Source organism: Microcaecilia unicolor, chromosome 3, assembly GCF_901765095.1.
Source record: "Microcaecilia unicolor chromosome 3, aMicUni1.1, whole genome shotgun sequence".
NCBI lineage: Eukaryota > Metazoa > Chordata > Amphibia > Gymnophiona > Siphonopidae > Microcaecilia > Microcaecilia unicolor.
This window is the reverse complement of record NC_044033.1, coordinates 462087341-462114898: the sequence shown is the minus strand read 5'-3', so window position 1 is coordinate 462114898 and position 27558 is coordinate 462087341. Positions and strand designations below refer to the sequence as shown.

General features: G+C 41.0%; 1 protein-coding gene across 1 annotated transcript in view; it reads left to right on the top strand.

Annotated features, from left to right (window-relative positions):
- The window catches only part of LOC115464806 (collagen alpha-1(IX) chain-like), a 97033-nt gene that overhangs the window by 46403 nt on the left and 23072 nt on the right, over positions 1-27558 (top strand). The window contains exons 12-16 of the mRNA XM_030195166.1: positions 5010-5054; positions 7790-7822; positions 7911-8057; positions 9656-9832; positions 18290-18380. Coding sequence (XP_030051026.1) covers positions 5010-5054; positions 7790-7822; positions 7911-8057; positions 9656-9832; positions 18290-18380 — 493 coding nt within the window. The remainder of the gene's footprint in view (positions 1-5009; positions 5055-7789; positions 7823-7910; positions 8058-9655; positions 9833-18289; positions 18381-27558) is intronic.

The following is a 27558-nucleotide window of genomic DNA, read 5'->3' as shown; positions in this document are numbered from 1 at the left end:
CCAAACTAGAGAAATACACTTCAAGAAATAATCAATACAGTTTACAGGCATAATACCCATTGTTTTGTCACACCTCCTATTTGTTTTAAAAGTATTTCTATGTAACTTCATGGAGTGTCTGCTAGAATTTGTACTTTTTGAAAGAGTAAAAAATAAATTCACTTTTACCCATTCTACTCCATTCATCATTTTGTAGACCACAATCATATCTTCCCTCAGCTGTCTCTTTTCCAAGCTGAAGAGCCCTAACCTCTTTAGATTTTCCTCATATGAGAGGGGTTCCATCCACTTTATCATTTTGGTCGTTCTTCTTTAAACCTTTTCTAATTTCGGTATACCTTTTTTGAGATGCGGCGACCAGAATTGAATGCACTACTCAAGGTGAGGTTGCATCATGAAGCAATACAGAGGCATTATAATATTCTTGGGATTATTTTGCAACCCTTTCCTAATAATTCCTAGCATGCTGTTTGCTGTTTTGGCCACCACTGCACACTGGGCAGAAGGTTTCAGTGTATTGTCTACAATACCTTATTCTTGGGTACTGATTCCCAAGGTGGACTCTTGCATCAGGTAACTATGATTTGGGTTATTCTTCCCAATATGCATCACTTTGCATTTGTTCACATTAAATTTCATCTGCCATTTTGATGCCTGTCTTTCAAATTCCTAAGGTCTCCCTGCAATTTTTCAGTCTGCATGCGTTTTAACAACTTTGAATAGTTTTGTGTCATCTGCAAATTGAATAACTTCACTTGTCTTTCCGATTTCCAGATCATTTATAAAAATGTTAAATAGCACCGGTCCCAGTACAGATCTCTGCAGCACTCCACTATTCACCCACTTATCCTTTAGATTGTAAGCTCTTTGAGCAGGGACTGTCCTTCTATGATAAATTGTACAGCGCTGCGTAACCCTAGTAGCGTTTTAGAAATCTTAAGTAGTAGTAGTAGTAGTAGTAGTAGAAATGATCATTTAACCTTTCCTTCTGTTTTCTGTCCAATAACCAATTCCTAATCCACACTAGAACCTTGCCTCCTATCCCATGACTCTTTATATTCTCAGGAGTCTCTCATGAGGAACTTTGTCAAAAGCTTTCTGAAAATCTAGATATACTACATCAACCGGCTCACCTTTAACATATTTATTCATGCCTTCAAAGAAATGAAGCAGATTGGTGAGGCAAGACTTTACTTAACTTTGACACTTATATCCCTCATATACCTCAAAATTTTGACCTGGTTTGCACACAGTATCAAGAAATAATAAAGTACAATGAAAATTAAGTCCTTACTTCACAGCAACAAAATCCCTTAATATCCAACATATCAGTTAGCCAAAACCTTTCTAAACAAAATATTTTTCAACATTTTCAATGAATTAATTCAGTCTCTCTGCTGTGGCTATGTCCTTCCTGAGTGCCTCTTTGCTCCTTCAGGATCTAACGGCCCCACGGATTCCCTCACAGGCTTTCTGCATGGGATATACCTGATATACTGTGTGTTATAATAAAACTTCTTTGAGTCCTTATTTCTACCTGTAGAGAATTCCACCATTTCTTTGCTTGGTTTGGAAAACGAGACGAAAATATAGACTTATAAACAGTCTTCTTACAAGAAGGGTAATGCAACATTAAAAAGTTCCTTGCAACCTCTGTTTTTTCCTTGCATATACAAGCTACTTAGAAGTTGTCAGGGATAATTTGCATCATCTACTCTGCTCTCCACTTGGCTTTCTTTCACCATTGTTAAAACCTTTCTACTGGGATTCCCTAAATGTCCTGTTTCCATAGTATCTTCAAGGATACTCTACACTAAACCATGAGCTCCTAGACAACTCTCACTTGAGGGACTCACGTGCTAAACCTGTGCTAATTGGTGAGCACATGGCAATGCTCACATGCTACCTGATTAGCACAGAACAAATCTAGTGTTTGCCCCCAGAGCTACTCCCGGCACTAAATAATAAATTTTAGCTTTTAGAGTGTGGGTAGTGCGCACTGATCCCAAAATTTCTGCAGGATGCATGAGAGCACCCCATGGTATTTTTTTAATTAAAATTTTTTTTTTACCACAGCTTTGTAAAAGGGCCCCTTTGCAATAATACTGGAGCCACTAATATCTAAATAGCTGCAGAAACAACTCATCATATATATGCTATCATTGATCTTTCTTCTACAACAATCACGCCCTAAAACAATAAAGTTGGGTGCTCAACTTTACGCTTATAGTGCAAAGTTGCATGTGCAATTTCTAGAATAAGGTCAGTTCCATGCATACCTTCATTGTTTAATCAGATGCTAATTGGCTTCAACAACTAATAATTGCCAATTTTCTTTTTGCAACATCCAATGTTTCTGAATATTGGGCGGAGGGAGCTTTGTAGTAGAATATCTTCTTATTGCTCATTTTAATTTAATTCTTTTTCTTTGCTTTTTAACTGCCCCATCAAAGAACATTTGGGTGGGGTGGGGGGGGAGGGAGGTGGCATTTTATAGTAAAATTACGTGAAATTGCATTGATGCATTCTTGAATGAGTGGATAGCAGCGTTTGCTCTTATGCACAATTATTTGACAGTTTTGCCTTTATTTCCCACTGTTTATGGTATTGATGGTAGACGAGTATTTAGATAAATGTAGTGACTTGATACCGAATCAACTAGCCCTCAAAATGGATGGCACTGGAGCATCAGGCTCATACTCAGCTGTCGCCGGCCCTGCGTATTTCTTTGCTATTCAAATTGCTCTGCCTGCAGTATCAAACATCCTGGGATGTTTGATACTGCAGGCACAGCGATTTGGTGCTTTTTTTTGCCCTGAAACAGCGGGGGTTACCCCACAAAACAAAGTCCTTGTCGACAGTCTGGATTGCGTTGGCAATTGGATTATGATTGAACTCACTGAAGACCCCAGCCGAATAACTGTCATCATTTTGTGCAGATAAGTTTTCTTAAAGATTTTTTGAGCCTATGGACTCTTTATAAACTAAGGGGTTCTTTTACTAAAGCTTAGTTTGAATTATCTGCAGCAGGGCCCATTTTTATTCCTATAGGCTCTGTTGCAGATAACTCGAGTGAAGCTTTAGTAAAAGACTCCCTAAGTTTGCTGACAGTTGGGTACTGGAACTGCACTAAGTAAATGAGGGATTTTATTTTAATGCCGATAATTGACTTAAGGAAGTACATTTGTGTACTCCATATTATTCTGAGGCTTTTTCTTCCATTTTTTGACTGATTTTTAAATGTTTAGTGGGGTGGTTGATTTTCTTTTGAAATAATCATCCTGGAAATCTCTAAATAAAGAAAAAAATCAAATGAAGTCATAATAGAATGTCTATACAGCCACATCTTCAAGGCCTTTTTAAACTTCTGTGTTGAATTTTATATCCTCAGTTCCACAGAGTAGGAGCTACAATACTAAAGGCAGTTCTAGTCAACGAATAAAGGCAAAGTCTTGAACAAGAAGGAATAAATAATAAATTGGTTTGAGAGGAGCAGAGAATTTGAATCAGTTGATAAGGAATAAGTAGTGAGTTGAAATATTGAAGAACGGCAACATATTGCACCTGGTGGAATAAGACCAAAATTTTATACTTGATCCGCACTGAGACGTGCGACTGATGTTGTTCCTCCAACAAAGGAGTCACAGAATCACATATCTTAGCATCATAAAGCACCCTGGTTGCAGCATTTTCAATCATTTCTAAACAATTTAGTTGATATAACGGACATCCGACAAGATAGTTACAGCTCATTACTATGGAAATCATATATTCGGCATATGGTGTGCACTGGGCACTGGCGTAGCAAGGGGGGGGCGGGAGGGGCGGTCCGCCCCGGGTGTCAGCTCAGGGGGGGGGGGGTGCTCCCTGCCAGCTCCCCCCCTCGGCGCATCGACACCCCCCCCTCCTCCGTCCAACCAGCTCCCTACCTTTAAAAAAATATCGGAATCCGAAGCGAGGCGCAGCGCCTCGCGCCTGCACATAAAAGAAATGTGCACCATCTCATCGGGCCTTCCCTCGCTCTGTCTGTCCCACCCTCCGCTGACGCAACTTCCTATTTCCGCAAGGGCGGGACAGACAGAGCGAGAGAAGGCCCGATGAGATGGTGCACATTTCTTTTACGTGCAGGCACGAGGTGCTGTGCCTCGCTTCGGATGGGCACTGGGTCGGGGGGGGTGTGGATGCGCCGAGGGGGGGTATGTCATCGGGCTGCACCCGGGGGGGGGGGGGTGCAACGGCGAACCACCCCGCCCCGGGTGGCAACCCCCCATAGCTATGCCACTGGCACTGGGCATACATCGCAAGCCACAGTCTAACCTGTCAAATAACCCTAGCTAAGGCTGGGGTTATTTTACCACCTGGGAGCATTGGACCATCTCTTAAAGAGGACAACAACATGTTACATTTCAGACTCCTTTGTGCCCCCTCTCACCAGAAAGCCCCTAGTTGCTGTTCCCAATCAATCCTCCCATCCGAGATTACTCTGCAACCATTCACCCTCCCCCCATTCTAAGTTAATAATGGCATCCCAAGGTTCCTTCCACCCATACCTTTAAAAATCTCTGGGTCTAGTAGGCAGTCAGAAGCGATCCCCAATTGCTCCTGTCCTGCCGATGCTGGGATCAAAAATGGCACCTGTAACCCCTAGCAGTAGTCACATGGTACTACCATTAGTGGTTATCTTTCCATATAAGGACATATTGCTGGGCCCCTTTATTAGACAGCCTGGAAGCATTTGGCCGCAGTTTGGCAACCTGATACTCTCAGGCTGATAGACTAACACAGTTATGTGGCTTGGTTTATAGAAGTCAAAAGAAAGCACCAAGAACCTTCAAAATCAGGACAAAGTTCCGTTAATCACACAGCTTGGACAACAATATTCTAAAAATGACCTGACACGGGCCGTGTTTTGGCACACAGTGCCTGTGTCAGGGGTCACAAGGGTTTCTAGAAATCATTATCAGAGCTGCTAATGAAACATTATAAATGTCTCTTCATTCCTTCTCTAGGGTGATCGTGGCAATCCAGGCATTCAGGGTAAAGAGGGCAACAAGGTAAAGCAAATTATATGTTTTTTGTTAAAATCAGAACTAAGACATAGTTAAACTTCTGCAAAACATTTCATGTCATTATAAAGTAGTAACTTGTGTAGTAAAGCATGGTATAAAGTTATGTTCTAATGATTGCTAGGTTTAATTTTATAAGAAGAAGTCAATTTGTACAGTGGAATGTTTTAATTATAATAAATTGTTCCAAAGTACATAGAAATTGCAATATTCTAAGCTTAGAAATGATGATATGAATGGGTTCTGCACAAACTTAATAGTACAAATGTAGGCACTTAGCCCTAGAAAATGTTCAAATATTCCAATTTAGGAGCATAACTCTCAAAATTAGAAGTGTAAATCCTTTGCGTGTTAGGCCATTGGGAGCTTAGCACTGATTTTCAGCAGTAGGCTTATAAATTGGTCTCATAAATCTAGGCAAATGATTGAGAGGTCTGAACTTAGAAGTGTAAGGGGATTCCCTTGTGTATACTCAGATACTGTATGAGGGGGACTGCTTATTGATTACACTCTTTAGACAGTCAGTAAGGCATGGCTCAGCAAATGGGGCATGGCCATGCGAGGGTAATGGGCAGATCAGGGAAACTGATTTTTTAGGTGCTATATATAGAATTCCCCCCATGTGTATTCCACAAACGGTGCCTAACTTTCAGCGCTTTATATAGAAAAGTGCTTAGCATGTTTTTTTGTGTTATTTATAGAATTTGATCCTAATTGCCCTTTAATGTATGTTAATACCATAATGCAGTTTAGAGGCCCTTTTACTAAAGCTTAGCATGCGCTAAATGCTAAGAAGACCATTATTTATGGGTTTCTTAGCATTTAGTGTGCACTAATTCTGTTAGCGCATGCTAAGCTTTAGTAAAAGAGCCCCTTAGTAAACAAGATCCTGTGATGGCTAGCCTTTACAATTTGTAACCATTTCTATGTCTGCTCTGCCATTGTTCCAGGTGAATTATTTTGTTAAAACAACAAGTAAGATGATACTTCAGGGCTCATTTTCAAAGCACTTAGACTTACAAAATTCTGTAGGTTACCACGGGGGGCTCATTTTCGAAAGAGAAAAATGTCCAAAAAGTATAATAAAGCAACATTTGGAAGAATTTCTTCTCAAAATGCCTAAATTGGTATTTTCAAAACCTATTTTGCAGATGTTTATCTATGCAATTCATCTGCAATGTGTCTAAAGCACAAGGGGGTGGGACGTTTCAAAGGCGGGATTAGGGTGTTCCTAATACTTGGCAGTTTTACAGCCATAATGGAACAAAACCAAAATGTCTAGGGTGAAAACATCAATGTTTTGGTATAGACTAGCTTTTCTAATGAATAAGACACAAAAAGGTGCTCTAAATGACCAGATAACCACTGGAGGGATTCAGGGATGACCCCCCCCTTACTCCCCCAGTGGTCACTGCCCCCCCAAAAAAACAAATATGAATAAAAATAGTACTCACCAGCCTCTATGAGAGCCTCAGATGTTATAGCCAGGTCCATTAGAGCAGCATGTAGGTCCCTCTAGTAGTCTAGTGCTGGGTGCAGTGCACAGTAGACAGGTGGACCCAGGCCCATACCTCTCCTTAACTGTTACACTTGTGTTGAAATCTGTGAGCCCTCCAAAACTCATTAAAAACCCACTGTACCCACATAGAGGTCTTTATGTGTCATCACTTACTATGTTACTATGTATATAGGTGCCCCTTTCATCCCTAGTGGTGTACATTTGGGGGTAGTGGGCTTTGGAGATCTCATTAAACAAGATAAAGAAGCAACGGTGACATGTGTACCTGGAAGTATTTATATGAAGTCCACAGCAGTGCTCCCTAAGGTGCCCCATTGCTGTAATGGGATATCTGGGGGACCAGTCTGCTAAAAATATTATTATTAATATTATTTGGTACATTTATATCCCATATTTTCCCACCTATTTGTAGGCTCAATGTGGCTTACATAATACCAGAGAGGCGTTACAGACTCAGGTGTAAACAAATACAAAGTGATGTTGTGGTAAGATAAAGTTCATGTTGCACAGCCACACTAAGGAATCATACAGCAGAAGAGTTGTGTTATGACCATTACGTTCTTTAGTTTTGTTGTGTTGCAAAGATCAGGCATTTATGTTGGATTGGTAGGGTATGCCTTTTTAAACAGGTTAGATTTTAGTGTTTTCCAGACGTTTAGGTGGTCGTTCATAGTTTTCAAGGCTTTTGGTAATGCATTCCACAGTTGTGTGCTTATGTAGGAAAAACTGGACGCGTAAGTTGATTTGTTTTTGAGTCCTTTGCAGCTTGGGTAGTGCAGATTTAGGTACGTTTGTGTTGATTCGGATGTGTTTCTAGTTGGTAGGTCGATCAAGTTTGTATTGGCCCCTTCTACATCCCAATGCCTTGATTTTGTGTGTTTTTAACTTGTGCATTTTATTTTTAAAAAATGGCCTAAAAAGATAAATGCACAAAGCACAAAACCTTGTTTGAAATGGTCCATGGTCTGCTATTGAGATGGATATGGAGGAAACTACTGCTTGCCCCGAGATTGGTAGCATGGGATGTTGCTACTAATTGGATTTCTGCTAGATACTTGTGACCTGGATTGGCCACTGTTGGAAGCAGGATACTGGACTAGATGGATTATTGGTCTGACCCAGTATGGCTATTCTCATGTTCTTATGTAAATGTAGTTGCTGTGTTAAAGAAAGTTAAAAAAAAGTTTATTTGTTTCCTTTAAAGGGAGCCAAGGGGCATAAAGGATCCAAAGGAGGTGTAAGTGCAAATTCACTTTGTGCAATATTCATTGTAGTATTATATTTCTGGCATAAATTATTTTACTAAAATGTAAATCTACATTTAGGTTGGAGATATAGGACCACCTGGACCTCCAGGAGAGATGGGTAAAAGAGGCCCTGTAGGAGAAACTGGATGCCACGGCCCACCGGGAGAACAAGGTGTTCGTGGTGATAATGGTTTACCAGGAAATACAGGCTCTCCTGGTCCTCCTGTGAGGTTACTTTTAAATTTTCAAGATTACAATATTTTTTTATTACAATTAGTGAGTTATCTTACTTTATTTGCATTACATGTTTAATATTTCACTTTTGTTTTTACTTTTGTTTGCATTTTGTTTTTATGGTTTGCATTTTTTAAAAATTATTTTTATCCAAACCAATTGTAACCACTTTGGTTCCTAGACTGAAGAGTAGCAGAGCAAATAACTGAATAAATATAAACATAAACTGGCTCTTGGCTGGTTAAACAGCGTTTAATCAGCTATCCGTGAATATTCAGCTGCAGATAGCTGGTTATTTCCCATTGAATATTCCCGGTCAGTGTTTAGCCACTAACCGGTTATTTCACGTGATATAACCGGCTATCTGCTAATATTCAGCACATCGCCCATTTTATTCCTATGGTCCCTGCTGCAGATAACGCGAGCTAAACTTTAGTAAACGACCCCCCTGGGCTTCTGAAATAGCAGGCCTATCTTTGGCAGGTTTAAACTTAACCGGCCAGCTTTGAATATTGGCTTGGCTGATTAAGTTTAAACTGCCCAAAAATAAACCGGATAATTAATCCCACTCATCGGAAACAGCCCAGCATTGAATATCAAGTCTCACTGCCAACCAATGGAGTTAGCCAGGCCTGATTCCTGTAGTCTGAATATCAGCCCAGATGGAGCCACAAATAACTAAAGTAAACAAAATGGAAATGTATCACTACAAAAATAAAGAACATGTGAAAAATATTTTTTTATATTTCTTTTAAATTAAATTCTTCTACATAAAAACAAAAGCAAACAAACAAACAAACAAACAAAAAGGTAAAAATGGAGTATTCACATCATGAGCTCCTGTTACATCACTCAACAGTGGTTATAAACACAGCCTGTGTTCTATGTAGTGCCTATTAAGTAAAATCCTAATGTCCTTATCCATGTGCATGTATAAAATGTATAATTTATACTTCAATAAATCTGATTTTAATATGTTCAGTTAGAATCACACATTAGCATAATCTCCGATTGCTGCAGTTAACGTTCAGAATGCTCAGTCTGCAGAAACAGGCAAGAGTCAGTAACTGAAGTGCTCGCGTCACCGACTCTTGCTATTTGAAGGCCACTGCAATTTAGTGTTCCAGTCCCATTGAGGATATCACAAGGATTTTACAGCCAGGACTTTGACCATACTCTTGTTGTTAAGCATTTCTGCCATAACATCAGAGATCTACCAGACCTCTGAAGCAGGCCTTCATGCCGAAACACAGCTGTGTCGGGTCGTCTTTTAACTGTTTCTAACACAAATTAGATATCATCATTGTATAGCTTATACTGCACGCCAAAACAATGCAAAAGCATGCATTGAAGCAACGTCTTTAGTAATGTACTTAGCTGACATTTTTCTTTTGTTTGGCAACAGAATCCTTTGTGATTGTGCTCTAATACTGTGCAAGAATGTTATCTCTCGTGCTATCAGAAGAAAGCAACAGTACAAAAGAGCACACACAGTAGACTAGAATTGCTTTTTTTATTACATGAAGTGAAGACAGATTGCCAGAAGCAATAGTAATTGATTTATACTGCTTTTTAAACACTTTTTTTAGGGGCCTCCCTTCCTAGCAACTCGTGTGCTAGAAGTGTGTAAGAGAGTTGTTCTAGAACAAATGTCGATGTTTGCAAGCGCTGTGAGAAGGCAATGTGCCAGCGCCTGCCCACTGTATGGAGATATTCCCATGGGGGTTCCAGGACCCGTAGGTTTGCCTGGACTACCTGGAGAGCCTGTAAGTATTCAGAAGCAAGGTGCAGCAAAATGTATTAGGAACCCATGTGTTAAGTTAGGTTTCTACTCTTGTTTTCTTGTGTTTATGAGTGAAATATATATATATATATATATTTCAAAATTGTGAATTAAAAAAAAAGAAATCCTTGTATTATAATAAACAGACTGGCCGATATTCAAAACAATTAAAGCAGGCAGGAGAGGCTTTTGCCCGCTTAAACTTCTTGACTGTGGCTAACTGCTGATATTCAGAGGCAATTAACTGGTTAGCAGTGCTGAATATTTGTGGTTTGCGTCTGCACAGAAACCAGCTAACATCTGGGCATTCTGGGGGTGGAGTTGGCATTTATTTATGACATTTATACCCCACATTTTCCTGTACAATTTTGAGTTCAATGTGGCTAACAAGCTAAAAAGAAGTCATTAGAAAATATGAAACAAAATACATAAACCCACACATATCAATAAGGAAATAATTGTAAATATATAAAGAATTCAATAAAAATAAAGCATAATGGGGAGAATGGAAGGGGGAGATTAAGTACTAGGATCAATTGACAGATATTTTTTAAAAAGGAAAGATTATTTACGAAAACCCAAATAATCACGTTGGGTTCTTATATTTTTCGGCACGGAATTCCAACATTTTGTACCACCATTTTGTACTTGATATGAAAAAGTAGCTGAATATATAGATTTATAAACTACTTTCTTACAGGTAGGAAAATGAAGACGCAGGTAGTCTCTTGCACCAAAGACTGAATTGCGAGAAGGCAAAGTAACAAGGGGCAATATATACTCAGGGGCAGTATCATACAAAGTCTGAAATATGAGAGCACAGAGTTTGAATACAATCCTGGCCCTAATGGGAAGCCAATGCAAATGTATCAGCAAAGGAGTAGTCCTCTCAAAGTGTGGTACATGCATGACAAGTCTAGCCGCAGTATTTTGGGCAGTTTGCAGTTTCCTTAAGATACATTCTTTACACCCTGCATAGATAGAATTACAATAATCTAATTGGGTCAAAACAAGAGATTGGAAAATATCAATTGAAAAAAAAGGGCCTAATGTGCTTTAGCATCCAAAGTAATTTAAAAGATTTAGTAACCACTGAGGACACCTGAGATTCAAAGGTTAAGTGCCGATCAACAACAACCCCTAAGATTTTTAGAATGGACTCCAAAGGATAAGAAATACAGTTAATGCTAAAATTGCTGCAGGGATCATGGTCAAATAGATTAGTTATTACCAAAAATTTAGTCTTCTCCAGATTTAATTTGCCGATATACAGTCTGCTTTAATTGGGCCACAAAGCTTAAATGGCCAACCTAAATCCAGATATTCAATGCTGGTGCCCAGGCGTGGCCTGAGATTGAATATCCAGGAACACAGCTCATGGCAAACATAAAAATGCTGATTGCCACCACCTGAATATCGGCTGGAAAGAGTCCTATATTCAGAAAATGCTGAGCTCCAAAGTTAGTCTCCTAAATTTGTGCCCTTTTTCAGCCAGATTTAGAAGCATAACTTTTCAGCTGAAAATTCATCTTAATTTAGGAGCTTAAAAGTTATGCTCATAAATTAAGGTCTGCTGTTCATTTACCTAGATTTATGAGCCTAATTTATGAGTCTAGTGCTGAAAATCAGTGCTAAGTTCCTAACTTCTCTTCCCCATCCTAAACAGGGCCGGTCTTAGCAATTGCGGGGCCCTGTGCAGACCAGTTCGGTGGGGCCCCCGCCTCACCTAGCCTGCCCCACCTAACCCTGACCCTTGTTGACAAGATGCATTTTAAACATTTTTTTTTAATTTCAAATAAACACAAATCAAGCAAAACGTATACAGAAAAAACTAACTCAAATATGCACAATGCTATCATAGGAAATCTTTGGGTTTAAAAAGCAAAACCATGTGCATGCAAGGACAGAATAAATGAATTAAAACAAATCCGCTTAATATGTAATACTTGGTAGCAATAATGAAACAGTGTTTGAATATTAACATAGTATGCAGCCTGATCTAACAGATTTATTTTCCACTGAAAATAATAAACTTTGTATGAACTTGGTTGTTAATAGTGTGCTGAACTGGACAATACTAGCACATTTAGACTGACTCTGGACAGTTCTGCATGAAGGAAACCCTTCCCTCATTAATCAATACTTTCTCTGTGAAACAGTAATAATAATAATAATTTTTAAAAAGCACATGCATTTTTATAATATACCACTGCATTCCACAAAGCAAAAGGAGCAATTCCCACATGTCATCCTTTTTTTCTTTTGATGTGGGCAGAGGAAAAAAAAAGATTTTAAATGCTCCCAGGTATTCATGTTTAATGTGGGATAAAATGCCATAAATAAGTAAATAAATAGATAGAAACTCTGAATGTTGAGCATTTCATTCTCATAACATGATGTCTGTTTCGTGGCCCTTTACCAGTAGAAAAAAAAAATCTCTGCACGAACATAATACTACAAGGGTGTCCCTTTAACCAGCCCCTCCAAATGACACAGATATTACCTTTGATTTTTCTTTTACTGTATCCTCCCCTCCCTGTCCCTATAGCCTGCCCCTCCAAACGACACAGATATTACATTGATTTTTTTTACAGTATCCTCACCCATCCATCCACCCACCTACCTATTCCACACCTCCTCCCTGATCTCCCGAGCTGCAGGGTGCCCTCCCGGCACATACCTGAAGCCACCCTGGTGTTCTAGCAGTCTTCGGGGCAGGAAAGATCCCCAGTCTTTCCTGAACGCTGCTGGTGCTGATCCTCTTACTGCCGCATCTTCTTTAAAATGACTGCCGAGACTTCCAACGACGGCCTCACAAGACTTCAGTGGAAGTCACACGACTCCGCCACTGGAAGTCTCGGAAGCCATTTTTAAAGAACGATGCGGCAACAAGGCTTCAGCACCGGCAGCGGACAGGAAAGACTGGGGATCTTTCCTGCCCCGAAGACTCCACTACACCACCAGGGCGGCCTCGGGTATGTGCCGGGAGGGGAGGCAAGGAGTTAGATTGTGGCAGTGGCGGGGAGCAGAAGGGAGTGCCGCGGAGCCCCTGGAGGCGCAGGGCCCTGTGCGACCACTCCTCTCACCCCTGCCTAAGACTGGCCCTGGTCCTAAATCCACCCTTGTTACCACCTACTTTTTTAAATCCTAAATTTAAGAGTTTAGTGAAATATTGTGTACATTTTCAGAGGCCAATTTATGAGCATAACTTTCAAAATTAGGAGCATAAATCCTTTGAATCACTGAAAAACTATACACTAGATCATTGCTTCTGAACCTTCGTTTGGAGGCTCATCTTGCCAGTCAGGTTTTCAGAATCAATGCATCAGATAGATTTGTATATAATGGATCTTGGCTATTTGTAACTTTATCTCATTGTGTGTGTGGGGGGGGGGGGGGGGGGGGGAAGTAATGGATTTGATATACTGATTTTCTGTGGTACAACTAAAGCAGTTTACATATTATATTCAGGTACTTTCTCTGTGCCCAGTAGGCTCATAATCTAAGTTTTGTAACTGGGGCAATGGAGGGTTAAGGGACTTGCCCAGGATCATGAGGAGCCACAATGGGAATCAAAACCAATTCCCCAGGTTCTCAGCCATTTTTCCCTCTAAGCTGAGTGGGAGTCCTCCAACTGTATTGATTACAGTAGGGGGTGGTGCTTCAATACTGTTCCCCCGATATTCAAAAGCATTTAACTGGCCAGAATCGACACCTGGCAGGTTAAATGCCTCATTACAGGCTATCTGGTGATATTCAGCGGGGGATAGCTGGCTATCTCCCACTGCATAGAATAGTGGCTAGGCAGTTATATTGGGTGATATAACCGGCTATCCACCAATTTCCAGCCTCACTTTAGTGGCTATATTTGGCTGCATGAATACATAGGATATTGTTGGTCGGTTTGAACATAACCAGCTAAGTCTGAATATTGACTTAACTGGTTATAGTCAAACCAGCCAAAATTTAACCGGATATTCAATGCTGGTCACTGGAAATGGCCTAGCTTTGAATATTCAGGTTTGGCGCTGACCATATGACTTAGCTGGGCTAACTCCCAGGGTTCTGAATATTGGCCTCTGTGTTTGAATTACTAGAGATAGTCAGGTTCCCTGGAGTCCTGCAGAGCTAGCCTAACCATCATTATTGAAAATGTGGTAGTGAAACAGCACCCCTCCCACTGGTTGGACTGTAAGTGGAGCGCTCCCGCTCAGCTTAGAGGGAACAGTCAGTCTACTGTATTCATTGTGGCGATCCTGAAAACCTGGCTAGGTGTGCTTCCAGGAGAGGGTTGAGAAGCACTGTGCTATATAGAAAAATAACTTTAAGAACATAAGCATTGCCATACTGGGACAGACCAAAGGTCCATCAAGCCCAGTATCCTGTTTCCAACAGTGGCCAATCCAGGTCACAAGTACCTGGCAAGATCTCAAAATAGTAAAACAGATTTTATGCTCCTTATCCTGGAAATAAGCGGTGTATTTTCCCCAAGTCCATCTTAATAATGGCTTATGGACTTTTCTTTTAGGAAATTATCCAACCCTTTTTTAAAATCCTGCTAAGCTAACTGCTTTTACCACATTCTCTGGCAACAAATTCCAGAGTTGAATTATACATAAGTGTTCAGCAGAGCTTTATCTGGATCTGCAAACAGACTGGTCGATATTAAAAATATTTTAAGCAGGCAGGAGAGGCTCCTGCTCACTTAAATCCTATTTTTAAGTGGTTCAGCTTATGCAGTCAAAGGCTGAATATTGCACTTAACCACATAAGATTTAGCAGCCAACCTAGAACTGAATATTCAATGCTGGTACTTGGACATGGCCCGGCACTGAATATCTGGGAATACAACCAGCGATGGACATAAAAACGCTGACCGCCGCCAGCTGAATATCTGCTGGATAGTTTATATTTTGTCATAAGTATTTACTGATGGTGAAGCGAATTGAAGTTTTGTGCATTTTGGTGACTTTTCATTGTTTAATTTTATGCAAATATCTTTTTGGTTCAGATGACAATTTACAAATAACCTTTTTTACTAACACTAATTCCTATGGGTGCAGTGTCACACGCAAATGTCCATTAGAATGCTCTAATACTTAGAGCATTCTAATGGACATTTGCGTGTGACACTGCACCCATAGGAATATAATGAGCTGTGTCTGCCATAAGCACATGCTCCACATTAATAAAAGGGACCCAAAGCAATGCATTTCTTGAGGATTTGATTAACCCAGGTATGGGGGTGGAGACTGCTCTTTACTTCCGTTTTGTGGGTCCAGCTCGGGGAGGGGGGGGGGAGGAGTAAGAATTTATCTTCAAAGGCTCTAGTTTTTGGATGGCTAGTCAGTGTCAGTGTCTCTCAGCTGTCCTTTGCTCGTCACACCACTGGAAATAGAATACAAGTATACAGGTTGATATTCAAAACAATTTAAGTGGTCAGGAGAACTTTCTCCTTATTTAAATCACTTGTGTCTGCCTAGCCATCGATATTTAATGGCAATTAACCAGATTGTGTCACTGAATATCAGCACTCACCAGCCACGTTGGAAGTGGGCAGTTAAAGGACGGAACAGGGGTTGAAACTGAGAGTGATACAGGCGCTGCAATTATTCAGTGATGGTGCCCGCATAGCTAACAGGGTATGTAGGACCGCTTAACTTCTGGGTCCCAGCCTGCAGAGTACAGTGTCCTCCCCTCCCTCCCACCCACCCTGGCAAGCTCCGATCATCTCTTCCACCCCTGACTCAGTCATTAATCCCCTAAACCCAGTCTTTGATTCTCCCTTTCTCTGGTACAGTTTCTGATCCCCCTCCTCTTGCACAATCACTAATCTCTGAATTAGAACAGGCCTCACCCCCCCGAGCCTACCTTAGTCTCTGGTTGTCCAGTGGGGCAATGGGGATTGGAGTGAATCCAACTCACTCTTGCCCCTAGTGGCTTTAGTTTATGGCTCGAGGTTACAGGAGCCATTTTTAGAATGGGGCTGCTAGGGGTAGGAGTGAGTGGAATTGACTCCTGCATCCATTACTCCACTGGACCAACTGGACGTATTAAGGTAGGCCCAGGTGAACCTGTTCTAATTAGGGGAAGAGGGCATCTGCGATTTTGTGGAGGAAAGGGGGTCCTTGATTGTGTTGGGGGAGGAGAGATTGGAGACTGTGCTGGGGTGCTAGGGCTTCTGCGCTTGTTCTGGGGGGATCAGTTGTTGTGTCTGAGGGTGGGTGAGAGACATCCCAACTTGAATGTCTACATTCAAATTTGATTCAAATTGTCTGGACACAGTTTTTTTAATGCAGGGATATCACATCGATATCATCATATAAATCCCAGCAAAACAACTAACGTTTTCAATCACTTTTCTCAGCAAGTCACTGACTACTCAAACATATTATCATAAAACATTTTGGCTGCTGGTGAAGAAGATTGTTACTACAATGCTTGGACTGCTACCCTGAGGAAGAATCGAAACTTGGCCATGTCGGCAACAAGTCCGAATGTTGACAGCAGTGCTAAAATTAAGTACACAATTTTGGAGTGCATTCATATTGAAGGAAAATCATATGGAAAAACTATAAAATAAGACCAATGATGATTCGGCAGCTACTGCATAAAGAAAATGGAATGCATTAAGTCTGCCATATTCCGATAGGCTCAATAAAAACTTTTTATGATAATATGTTTGAGTAGTTAGTGACTTGCTGAGGAAAGTGATTGAAAAAGTTGGTGGTTTTGCTAGGATTTAATGATGACAACATTCAATTTTGGACATCCTTTCTAAAGTGCCATTCCTGTATAGTTAATTACTCACCCTTGCTCTGCTCTGATACAGATGGTGCTGCTACAGTTCGAGAGATTTTTGGTAGCACTATCCAAATAGACGTCTATGGTCTGTGACCTGAGAATAGCAGAGACAGAAGTAACATAGTAATACAGTGAATGACAGCAGATAAAGACCTGATCGGTCCTCCAAGTCTGCCTCATTATCAAGTCATGATTAAACCAACAATGAATATGATATAAAATACTTGGTCATTATCTCTCTTTAGCATTTCTGGGACATAAACTGTAGAAATGCAAGCAAGTCAGGGGGTCAGGAACAAGTGATGCAACTTGAACTGATCACCCCAAATTAGTATTAGGGCCCTGAGGATAGTTACCTGAAGCAGGCATTTAGATTAGGCAGGGTTTTGCCTAGGTTGAGTTGTTTACAGTTAGGGAGTGGTATCTGCTAAGGAAGAAGACCACAGAGGAAGAAAGCTCCATTACCAAGAAAGGAGAAGGCAGAAGCAATCAATAAAGGCTGGTGAGGCTCCATGACACAGAAACAGAGACAGGACACACAACATATATACAAGGAAAGAAAGTGAGAATGAGAAAGAAACATATAAGAAAAAAATGCTTTCCAGTTGTCTGTTTTCTTCCAGGCCTTCACCTGTGGAAAAACAAAAAAAGATAACCAAAGAATCAGTTCTTCATAGAGATGAGTGTCACAATTTTAAGTTAGGACTATAGGAGAAGCAAGTTTATGTTATATTTACCTGATAAATGTTGTTGTAACTTAGTTTGTGTGCTGAATCCAGTTAGGGAATCTAAGAACAAAATATACAAAGTTTATTTATATTTAAAGCTCTGGTGCTCATTCTTTAATTAATTTGTTTGGTGGTAATGAGTTGTTTTCTTGTTCATTTTCCATAGTTATTTTCCTGTAGTTCTCTGTTAGTTGACCCTCTTCCCCATTATGGTCATGTGCTCTGTCCCCTTGAGAGCGAAATACATCTGAGGTAATGGCCAATTAGACTACCGGTAAAGTAGGGTGTGGTTGACTCTTGGAGGGTGAGGTTACAATAATAAAAAATGGAGGCAAAAGACAAGTTTCCTTCCAAATTTCTCCCATTTATTAACTCTGTGATTCATCTAACTCATTCCCTGGCTTTCTAATTTGGGAGCCATCTAGGAAATTCCCTATATGTTATACTATTAGTCAGCGATACCCCTGCAAAACAATAAATCATAATTCATTACAAAGCAGATCATAATGAATCTTACTGTTGGTTACTAAGACACTTCAGGACTGTGAGGAAAAACCGCAAATTATCTAACTCTGTTGGAAGCCAAACTGTCAAACAGCAAACATCAAAAGAACAGATATTTGACATATCAAAAGAAAGCTATTTGGAAGAACCTAAAAAACAATATCTGATGTGCATTGGAGGAGGAATCACAATACAAATGGTATTTCACCCAAATATATATTCGTTTTTCACTCCCACCTGGAGCTCATGCCCAAAGTGCGGTAAGTTTCTGCATTCACTGCCCAGCATCTGCCCTGCATTTAGGGTCAGATCCTATATATGGCGCTCAAAATTGCACGCTCAAATTAGGTGTGCACCCAATTTGTACTTCCACTATCTAATGATTTCTTTTAAAACATTTATAGGGAAAACCTGGGTTGAATGGACTTGATGGAGAACCTGGACTGGAAGGTTTCTATGGTGAGGAAGGAGATGTGGGAAAAGAAGGTCAAAAGGGTAAAAACTATTTCTTAAACTATTTTTTGAAAGTTTGTTTGTTTTTGTTTTCCAAAAGAACTCTGAATTAGGAAGAACATAAGAAATGCCATAACAAAGATCCATCAAGTTCAGTATCCTGCTCCCAACAGTTTGATGCTTGATATACTGCCTTTCTGTGGTATGACCAAAGAAGTTTATTTTACATACAGGTGCACTTTTTTTCTCTGTCCATATCCATTTCTATATACAATTCAGACATCTGATGCTGACTTACAAGTGCATTCATTCTGCAGCTCCCCGGTATCTCTCCTCTCTATACCTCTTCAGGAGAACTTTGTCACTCCTATCTGTAACTATTTCTTCCACTGCCAACTCCAGACTCATTCTTTTTATCTTGATGCACTGGATGCCTGGAATTGACTTCCTGTGTCAGTATGACATGATCCATCTCTAGCCCATTTCAAATGCTCACTTAAAGCAGTGGTGTAGCCACAGGTGGGCTGAGGTGGGCCAGGGCCCACCCACATAGGGCTCAGGCCCACCCAAAAGTAGTACACATTTAGCGGTAGCTGGTGGGGATCCCAATTTCTGCCAGCTGAAGACTTCCCCCTTATGGTAACAAAAATGCTGCTTTCCACGATACTGGCACCTACGCATGCTCAGTTTTCAGCGCATGCCCACTGCAGACTGCCAAGGTGAAGAGAAGCAGTTTTCCACCAGCTGAGATATTTTTTTGGTGGGGTGGAGAACACTTGGTGCCCACCCACTTCTAGCCTAGGCCCACCCAAAATCTGCTGTCTGGCTACGCCCCTGACTTAAAGCCCACTTTTTTGAGGCTGCTTTTAACTCTTAACCCTTTTTTTACCCATTTAATACCTATAGTTCTAAATTTTATATATGACGCCAAAAAATCATCACTGAACAAAATGAGCACTAAGTGCTATTCTATAAATGGTGCTTCAAATTGGGCACTTTGAATACATGTTCATCAATGGCTCCAGAGAGCCTATGGAGTCCAACATTGTAACTGGTCAACAGGTTTACTCTTTCTTCTCCTCAGTGAGGGTTTTGGGGGTGATGCTGAACTCTATGAGGACTTTGAAGCAACAGATTAATAATGTGATACAAAAAAACATTCTTTCTTATGCGAGAATTACGTTACATTCACAATTTTTTTCATATCCATCAGTTTTAGCTACTGGTTCAAGCTTTGTTATTGAGTTCTTTGTTGTTGTTGTTGTTATATTTGTACCCCACGCTTTCCCACTCATGGCAGGCTCAATGCAGCTTACATGGGGCAATGGAGGGTTAAGTGACTTGCCCAGAGTCACAAGGAGCTGCCTGTGCCTGAAGTGGGAATTGAACTCAATTCCTCAGTTCCCCAGGACCAAAGTCCACCACCCTAACCACTTTGGATTATTGTAATGTTATTTATCTAGGCTGTTCTTAAGTCTTAATGCATAAGTTACAGAAAATACAGAATACTGCGCTAAGGTTGATATTTTCTTTAAAACATTCTGAACATTTGTCAGAATATTATTCTAAAGTTCATTGGTTGCCAGTAGCTGCAAGGGTTATGTTCAAATTATCTTGTTTGATGTATAAGGTGTCTTATGGTCTAGCTCCTTTTTATTTGATTCAATGTTTCGTTCTGCCAAATACTACCGGTATTTGTGCTTCCAGGCCTGTAAATTTATTCTCCTTTCCTTCAATGAAGGGTAAAGTAAGAAAGAAATATATAGATTCTCTGCTTTCTTATCAGGCAGCAAAATTAGGCAAAGAAGTGTCCCCTTTGATAATTCAGGAGTCAAGTTAGGTATATTTTAGACAATTGCTTAAGACATATTTAATTAGGAAGGTGAATGTACTGGGCTTTTTGATTAATCCTTTTGTTATTGTAATTCCTGGGATGTCCAGTCTCTTTGTATGTAATCCAGATTGAACTGCAAGGTATTGCAGGTTATAAGAATAAAGTGCTATGTTATGTTAATCGTGTTTGGTGCCGGGATCCAGGCCGAGGATTTACACCAACTAAAATCTGATGTAAATCCTTGCATCAAAATTAGGCATGGATCTGCCTAATTCTTATAACACGGCGTGCAAATTCCAGGAATGCCCCTAACCATCCCATGGCCATGCCTCCATTTTGGATCCATGCGTAAAAATTTACACACGCATCTTTATAGAACAGCGACTAAAAGATGAGTGTATACATTTTAATTATTAAAATTATTGCCAATTCATGCTGATAATTGAATATTAACATCCCATTATCAGAGCTAATTGGCTCGCTATGCAATTAAATTACACATACAAATTGGGCGCACATTCAAATTTGTGCACGCAAATTTTTAGCGCAATCTATAGAATTAAGGGGATAGTGTTTTAATCATTCCTATAATAAATGAAACTCCTTGATTTATTATTTGTTCTGCTTGTCTGTCGAATAGATTGTAAGCTCTGTAGAGCAGGGACTCTCTCTTATGTGTTTGTGTACAGCGTTGTGTACGTCTAGTGGCATTACAAAAATAATAAGTAGTATTAGTGTAAATGTAAGTGCTCAGATATAGAGAATGGGCTGAGCAGGTGAGTATCAATTATCTGAGTATTTTATAAAATGCGTGCTACTGTGTGTCAGTTCCTAGTGGCACATAGTTAATTCTACCTCAGAACAGGCATAACTTTGTGCAGCAGTTCCAAGGAGGCTATTTTATTTTATTCATTAAGGAGTCCTTTTACTAAGCAGCTGTAGGGCTAATGCACAGGTAGCGGGGTAGCACGGGCGCCCAACAGTAATTCTGAAGTTGGCGTGCGCTGTTTCCCATAATAGAAAGTAATTTTCTAATTTCTATTGCAGGGGCATTCCTGGTGGTAATTGGCAGTGCCGGCCACCTTGCCACGCACTGCCTGATTACCATGTGAGTAGCGCTTGAGCCCTTAATGCCAAGTAAATAGGTGGAAGTACGGGCTCAGGCAGTAAATAGCCTCGTGATACTTTTAATTTTAGCACACGGCCATTTACTGCCCCATTAAAAAAAGGCCTTTTTACTCACCATGGTGCCAATTTCATGCACCCACACTAGCCTAGCGCAGGCCACTTTTTACCGTAGCTTAGTAAAAGAGCCCCTTATTTTATTTAATGGAATTTGATATAGCCATTCAAAAAACAAATATCAAGACAGTTCCCAATAAAATAGATGGAATGCACAGACACAAGTAACAACAACACACAGAGTATAGAGGCCAATATTCAGACTGTGGGAGGTCAGCTCGAGTATTTAATGCTGGGCCATGTCCAGTGACCGACATTGAATATCCAGTTTATTTTTGGCCAGTTTAAAATAAACCAGCTATGTTGATATAGTTTAAACAGGCCAAAGATATTCCAGCTACTCAAGCGCCCAATGTGGCCGCCTATAATAGCTGGCAATGTGGTGAATATTTGGGGATAGCCAGCTAGATCATGCAATATGGCCGGTTATCTTCTCCTAGCCGCTAACTGGGAATATTCAGCAGGGGATAGCCGGCTCCGCTGATTATCGCAGGATAGCCTCCTAAGTGCCATTTAACCGGCTGTCCCTGGCCGGTTAAATGGTTTTCAATATGGGGGGACATGCACATAAGGGGGGAATGCAGTATGGTACAATAATTCTAAAAGAGCACATTTTCCAAGCTGTTTTGCTTTTACTGAGTAGGAACCTATCAGGCTCATTTTCAAAAGAGAAGGACGTCTATCTTTCGACACAAATCGGAAGATGGGCGTCCTTCTCACAGGGTCCTCCAAATCGGTATAATCGAAAGCCGATTTTGTTCGTCCCCAACTGCTTTCCGTCGCAGGGATGACCAAAGTTCAAGGGGGCGTATCGGAGGTGTAGCGAAGGCGGGACTTGGGAGTGCCTAACACATGGACGTCCTTGACACATAATGTAAAAAAAAGGGTGTCCCAGACGAGCACTTGGACGACTTTACCTGGTCCTGTTTTTCTTACGACCAAGGCACAAAAAGGTGCCCGAACTGACCAGATGACCACCGGAGAGAATCGGGGATCACCTGCCCTTACTCCCCCAGTGGTCACTAACGCCCTCCCATCCTAAAAAAATATTTCAAAATATTTTTTGCCAGCCTCAGATGTCATACTCAGGTCCACCACAGCAGTATGCAGGTACCTGGAGCATTTGTAGTGTGTGCGCAGTGCACTTCAGGCAGGCAGACCCAGGCCCATCCCCCCTACCTGTTACGTTTCTGGAGGAAACAGCGAGCCCTCCCAAACCCACCACAAACCCACTGTACTCACATCTAGGTGCTCCCCTTCACCCGTAAGGGCTATGGTAGTGGTGTACAGTTGTGGGTAGTGGGTTTTGGGGGGCTCAGCAAACAAGGTAAGGGAGTTATGTGCCTGGGAGCAATTTATGAAGTCCACTGCAGTGCCCCCTAGGGTGCCCGGTTGGTTTCCTGGCATGTCAGGGGGACCAGTGCACTAGAAATGGTGGCTCCTCCCATGACCAAAGGGCTTGCATTTGGTCGTTTCTGAGATGGGCGTCCTTGGTTTCCATTATCACCGAAAATCAGAAACGACCAAGTCTAGGGATGACCGTATTATCGAAATGAAAGATTGACAGCCATCTTTTTTGATAATACGGGTTTCTCCGCCTCTCCATTGGGATGTTTTGCAAGGACATCCTCAACATAACTTGCACGTCGCTTTCGATTATGCCCCTCCACGTGTTTTACCTGCCTTGGCATTCTGGGCTCAATCCAGTAAAGAGCACTAAAACTTAGGTGCCAAAAATTTGGGCATTAACCTAATTCTGTAAAAGTCGTCAGAAATTATGTGCACAAATTTGGATGTGCTCCCAATTTGCACGTGCAGTTTAATTAAATAACAAGATAATTAGCATCAAAAATTGGCTTTTTAACAAGCAATTGTTGGCACTAATTAAATTAAATTGAACTTTACATGGGATTTGAAAAAGGGGGCGCAGAAATAAGAACATAAGAATAGCCATACAGGGTCAGACCAATGGACCATCTAACCCAGTATCCTGCTTCTAACAGTGGCCAATCCAGGTCACAAGTATCTGGCAGAAACCCAATTAGTACCAATGTTCCATGCTACCAATCCTGGGGTAAGCAGTGCCTTCCCCCATGTCCATCTTGATAACAGACTATAGACTTTTCCTCCAGGAACGTGTCCAAACCTTTTTTTTAACCTAGATACACTAACTGCTGTTACCACATCCTCCGGCACTGAGTTCCAGAGCTTAACTATTCTTTGAGTGAAAAAATATATCTTCCTATTTGTAATTTCATTGAGTGTCCCCTGGTCTTTGTACTTTTTGAAAGAGTGAAAAATAGATTCACTTTTACCTGTTCTACACCTCTCAGGATTTTATAGACCTCAACCATATCCACCCTCAACTGTCTCTTTTCCAAGTTGAAGAGCCCTAACCTCTTTATCCTTTCCTCATATGGGAGAAGTTCCATTCCTTTTATCATTTTGGTCACTCTTCTTTGAACCTTTTCTAATTCCGCAATATCTTTTTTGAGATACAGCGACCAAAACTGAACACAATACCCAAGGTGAGGTCGCACCATGGAGTGATACAGAGGCATTATAATAATCTTGGTCTTATTTTGCATTCCTTTCCTAATAATTGTTAGGAAATTGTTAATAACTGTTTTTGCTAATTATCTTGATTTCCAGTTTAATGATCTTAATTATTCAAGCTTTTTTTTGCCATGAATGAAGTTTAACCTATTACTACCTTTAGCTCTTATCATAGGATGAACTTCCTCTTGTAACCTTACCCAATTTGTCCCTTTACCCCAACTATGTATTTCTCCTATCCGGAACTGGTAATCACCACTTACGGAATTATGTAAGCCACATTGAGCCTGCAAATAGGTGGGAAAATGTGGGATACAAATGTTGTAAATAAATAAATAAATAAAATAAAATAATTCCTAGCATACTGTTTGCTATTTTGGCCATTGCTGCACAATAGGCTAAGATTTCAGCATATTGTCTACAATGACACCTACATTTTTTTTTTTACATTTGTACCCTGTGCTTTCCCACTCATGGCAGGCTCAATGCGGCTTACATGGGGCAATGGAGGGTTAAATGACTTGCCCAGAGTCATAAGGAGCTGCCTGTGCCTGAAGTGGGAATTGAACTCAGTTCCTCAGGACCAAAGTCCACCACCCTAACCACTAGGCCACTCCTCCGACACCTACATCTTTTTCTTGAGTGCTGACTCCTAAGGTGGACCCTAGCATCAGGTCACTATGATTCTGATTGTTCTTCCCAATGTGCTTCAATTAGCCTTTGTCCACAATAAATTTCATGTGCCATTTGGATGCCCAGTCTTCCTGCAATTTTTTACAATCCACCTCTGTTTTTACAACTTTGAATAGTTTTGTGTCATCTGCAAATGTATTTACCTCACTCATCAAACTGATATTCAGATCATTTATAAATATGTTAAATAGCCCCAGTCCCAGTACAGATCCATGCAGTACTCCACTATTCACCCTCCTCCATTGAGAAAAATGGCCATTTAACCCTACCCTCTGTTTTCTTTCCAATAATCGAGTCCTAATCCACAGAAGAACATTGCCTCCTATCCCATGACTTTTTAATTTTCTCAAGAGTCTCTCATGAGGAACTTTGTCAAAATCTTTCTGAAAATCTAGATACACTACATCAACCGGCTCACCATTATCCACATGCTTATTCATACCTTGAAAGAAGTGAAGCAACTTGGTGAGGTAAAACTTCCCTTGGCTGAACCCATGCTGACTATCCCATTAAACCATGCTTGTTTATGTATTCTGTAATTTTATTCTTTATAATATTTTCTGTTTGATGCAGTTCCCTTAGAGTGAAAACTATATAGAGAGGAAAGGTCCCAGGTAACTTTTTTTTTCTGAGAAAGTTTTCTTTTTTTAAATGAAGACTGAACTAGGCCCTGCTGTGCCTTCTAGAGGTTATCTGTTTATGCTATAGGCTAAAACTATGGGGAATAGGGTATGGATACTAGTTCATAAAGTTAGATTAAAAAAATCTGTCTATGAATAAACCTACAATATTTCATTTTTAACGCCAACCTTTAAATCACCAAAGCACAGAGTAAAAAAAAAATTAACTTACCCAGAGAAATGTCTTCTTCTCTCAGAAAGGATAATTAAGGTGCGAGGAAGGTAGAATAGCTACAAAGGTTACTAGGGCAACCTGATTACTGTGTTAGCTTCAAAGGGTCTGTTTGAAGCAGTTCCCTTAGAATTAAAACTATATAGAGAGGCAAGGTTATAGGCAACCTTCTTTCTGAAAAGTTTATTGGTAAAGACATAATTTTTAAAAAGCAAACTTCATTAATTTGGCTCCATACCTTTTTCCCTATAGTTTTAAAACTTGTACTTTCTGCCACAGCCTATAGCATGAACAGACAGCCTCTAGAAGGCACAGCAGGGCCTAGTTCAGTCTTCATTTAAAAAAGAAAACATTCTCAGAAAAAAGGTTACCTGGGACCTTTCGAGGGGCATAATCGAACGTCACCGGCCAAATAGATCACCGGCGATCTATGTTGGCAGCGGCACTACAGCTGGCCGGCCATCTTTTTTTTCCGATAATACGGTTTAGCCCGGCCAAATGCTGTGGAGTTCGCCGGGTTTGAGATGGCCGGGTTTGTTTTTCAGTGATAATGGAAAGTTATGTCAGCCATCTCAAACCCCGGCCAAATTCAAGGCATTTGGCCATGGGAGGAGCCAGCATTTTTAGTGCACTGGCCCCCCTGACATGCCAGGACACCAACCAGCCACCCTAGGGGTCACTGCAGTGGACTTCAGAAATCTCCCACGTGCATAGCTCCCTTACTTTGGGAGCTGAGCCCCCCAACCCCCCCCCCAAACCCACTACCCACAAATGTACTGCACCCACTAAAATTGCTCCAGGGACCTGCATACAGCCTCTAGGACTTATTGCTGCTGTATGGCACAGCAGTTCACACCTGAAGACTAATCTCTCTGAAAAAGTCCTTTCTTGAAATAAGCACGTTTACTCACAGTTAACTGCAGATCAGAGGTTGTGCCCCACTGGCAAAGAGTCCCCTGGTACTAAGATTAGCAGTAGGTCAGAGCTGGCACAGTGGTGTACAATGCCCTCTTTCAGCACCATTCAAGGTAAGAACTATGTTCTCTAACGTGGGTTACACAGGAAAGGGAACTAAAACTGGTTTACAAAAATGGCCACTACCGCATGGACTACAACAGGAAACAAAACAGGGCACACTCTGACCCAGTTATCAGGGGGGAAAAGCACCATGGGAGTAGAGCCCAGTACCCTACACCCACCACAATGCATTGCTAATGTGACTCTGCAGGGCACCTAACAGAAAAGGTGTCACACTCACCCGAGAGTCACATCGCAACCAGGGAAAGGCTGTCGGAGGATACAACACATTCTGCTGTCATGGAGGTGGGTACGGCATTTGAGGCTGGCATATAGGCTGGCAAAAAAGGTTTTTAGTTTTATTTTTTTAGTTTGGAAGGGGGTAGGTGACCACTGGGGGAGTATGGGGAGGTCATACCCCATTCCCTCCAGTGGTCATATGGTCAGTTGGGGCACCTTTTTGAGGCTTGGTGGTGAAATTAAAAGGACCAAGTAAAGCCGGCAAAATACTGCTTAACGCCGCTTTTTTTTCCATTATCAGCGAAAGCCGGCCACCTGGTAGCCACGCCCATGCCCGCTCATGTCCCACCTTTGCTAATCTACCTACACGCCCCCTTGAACTTTCGCTGGTGAAGCGACGGGAAAGCGGCAAGGCTGTAAAAAATGCTGCTTTCGATTATACCGATTTCGCCGCTTTTAAGAAATCGCTGGCCATCTCCCGATTTGTGTCGGAAGATGGCCGGCGATCACTTTCGATTATAAGCTGGTTCCTCTCTATATAGTTTTCATTCTAAGGGCACTGCTTTCAACAGACCCTTTGAAGCTAACACAATAATCAGGTTGCCCTAGTAACCTTTGCAGCTATTCTACATTCCTCATACCTTAACACCAAATTCAGGTCAGTAGCACTGCTACTTCTCCTCCAAGCAAAGAAGAGAAAGTATCTTTCTTTTAAGACAAAGTGATGGTCATGGGTGGAACTGGGGTTTTTAAAATTAAAGTGCATTGTATTAGAATAACAGGGAT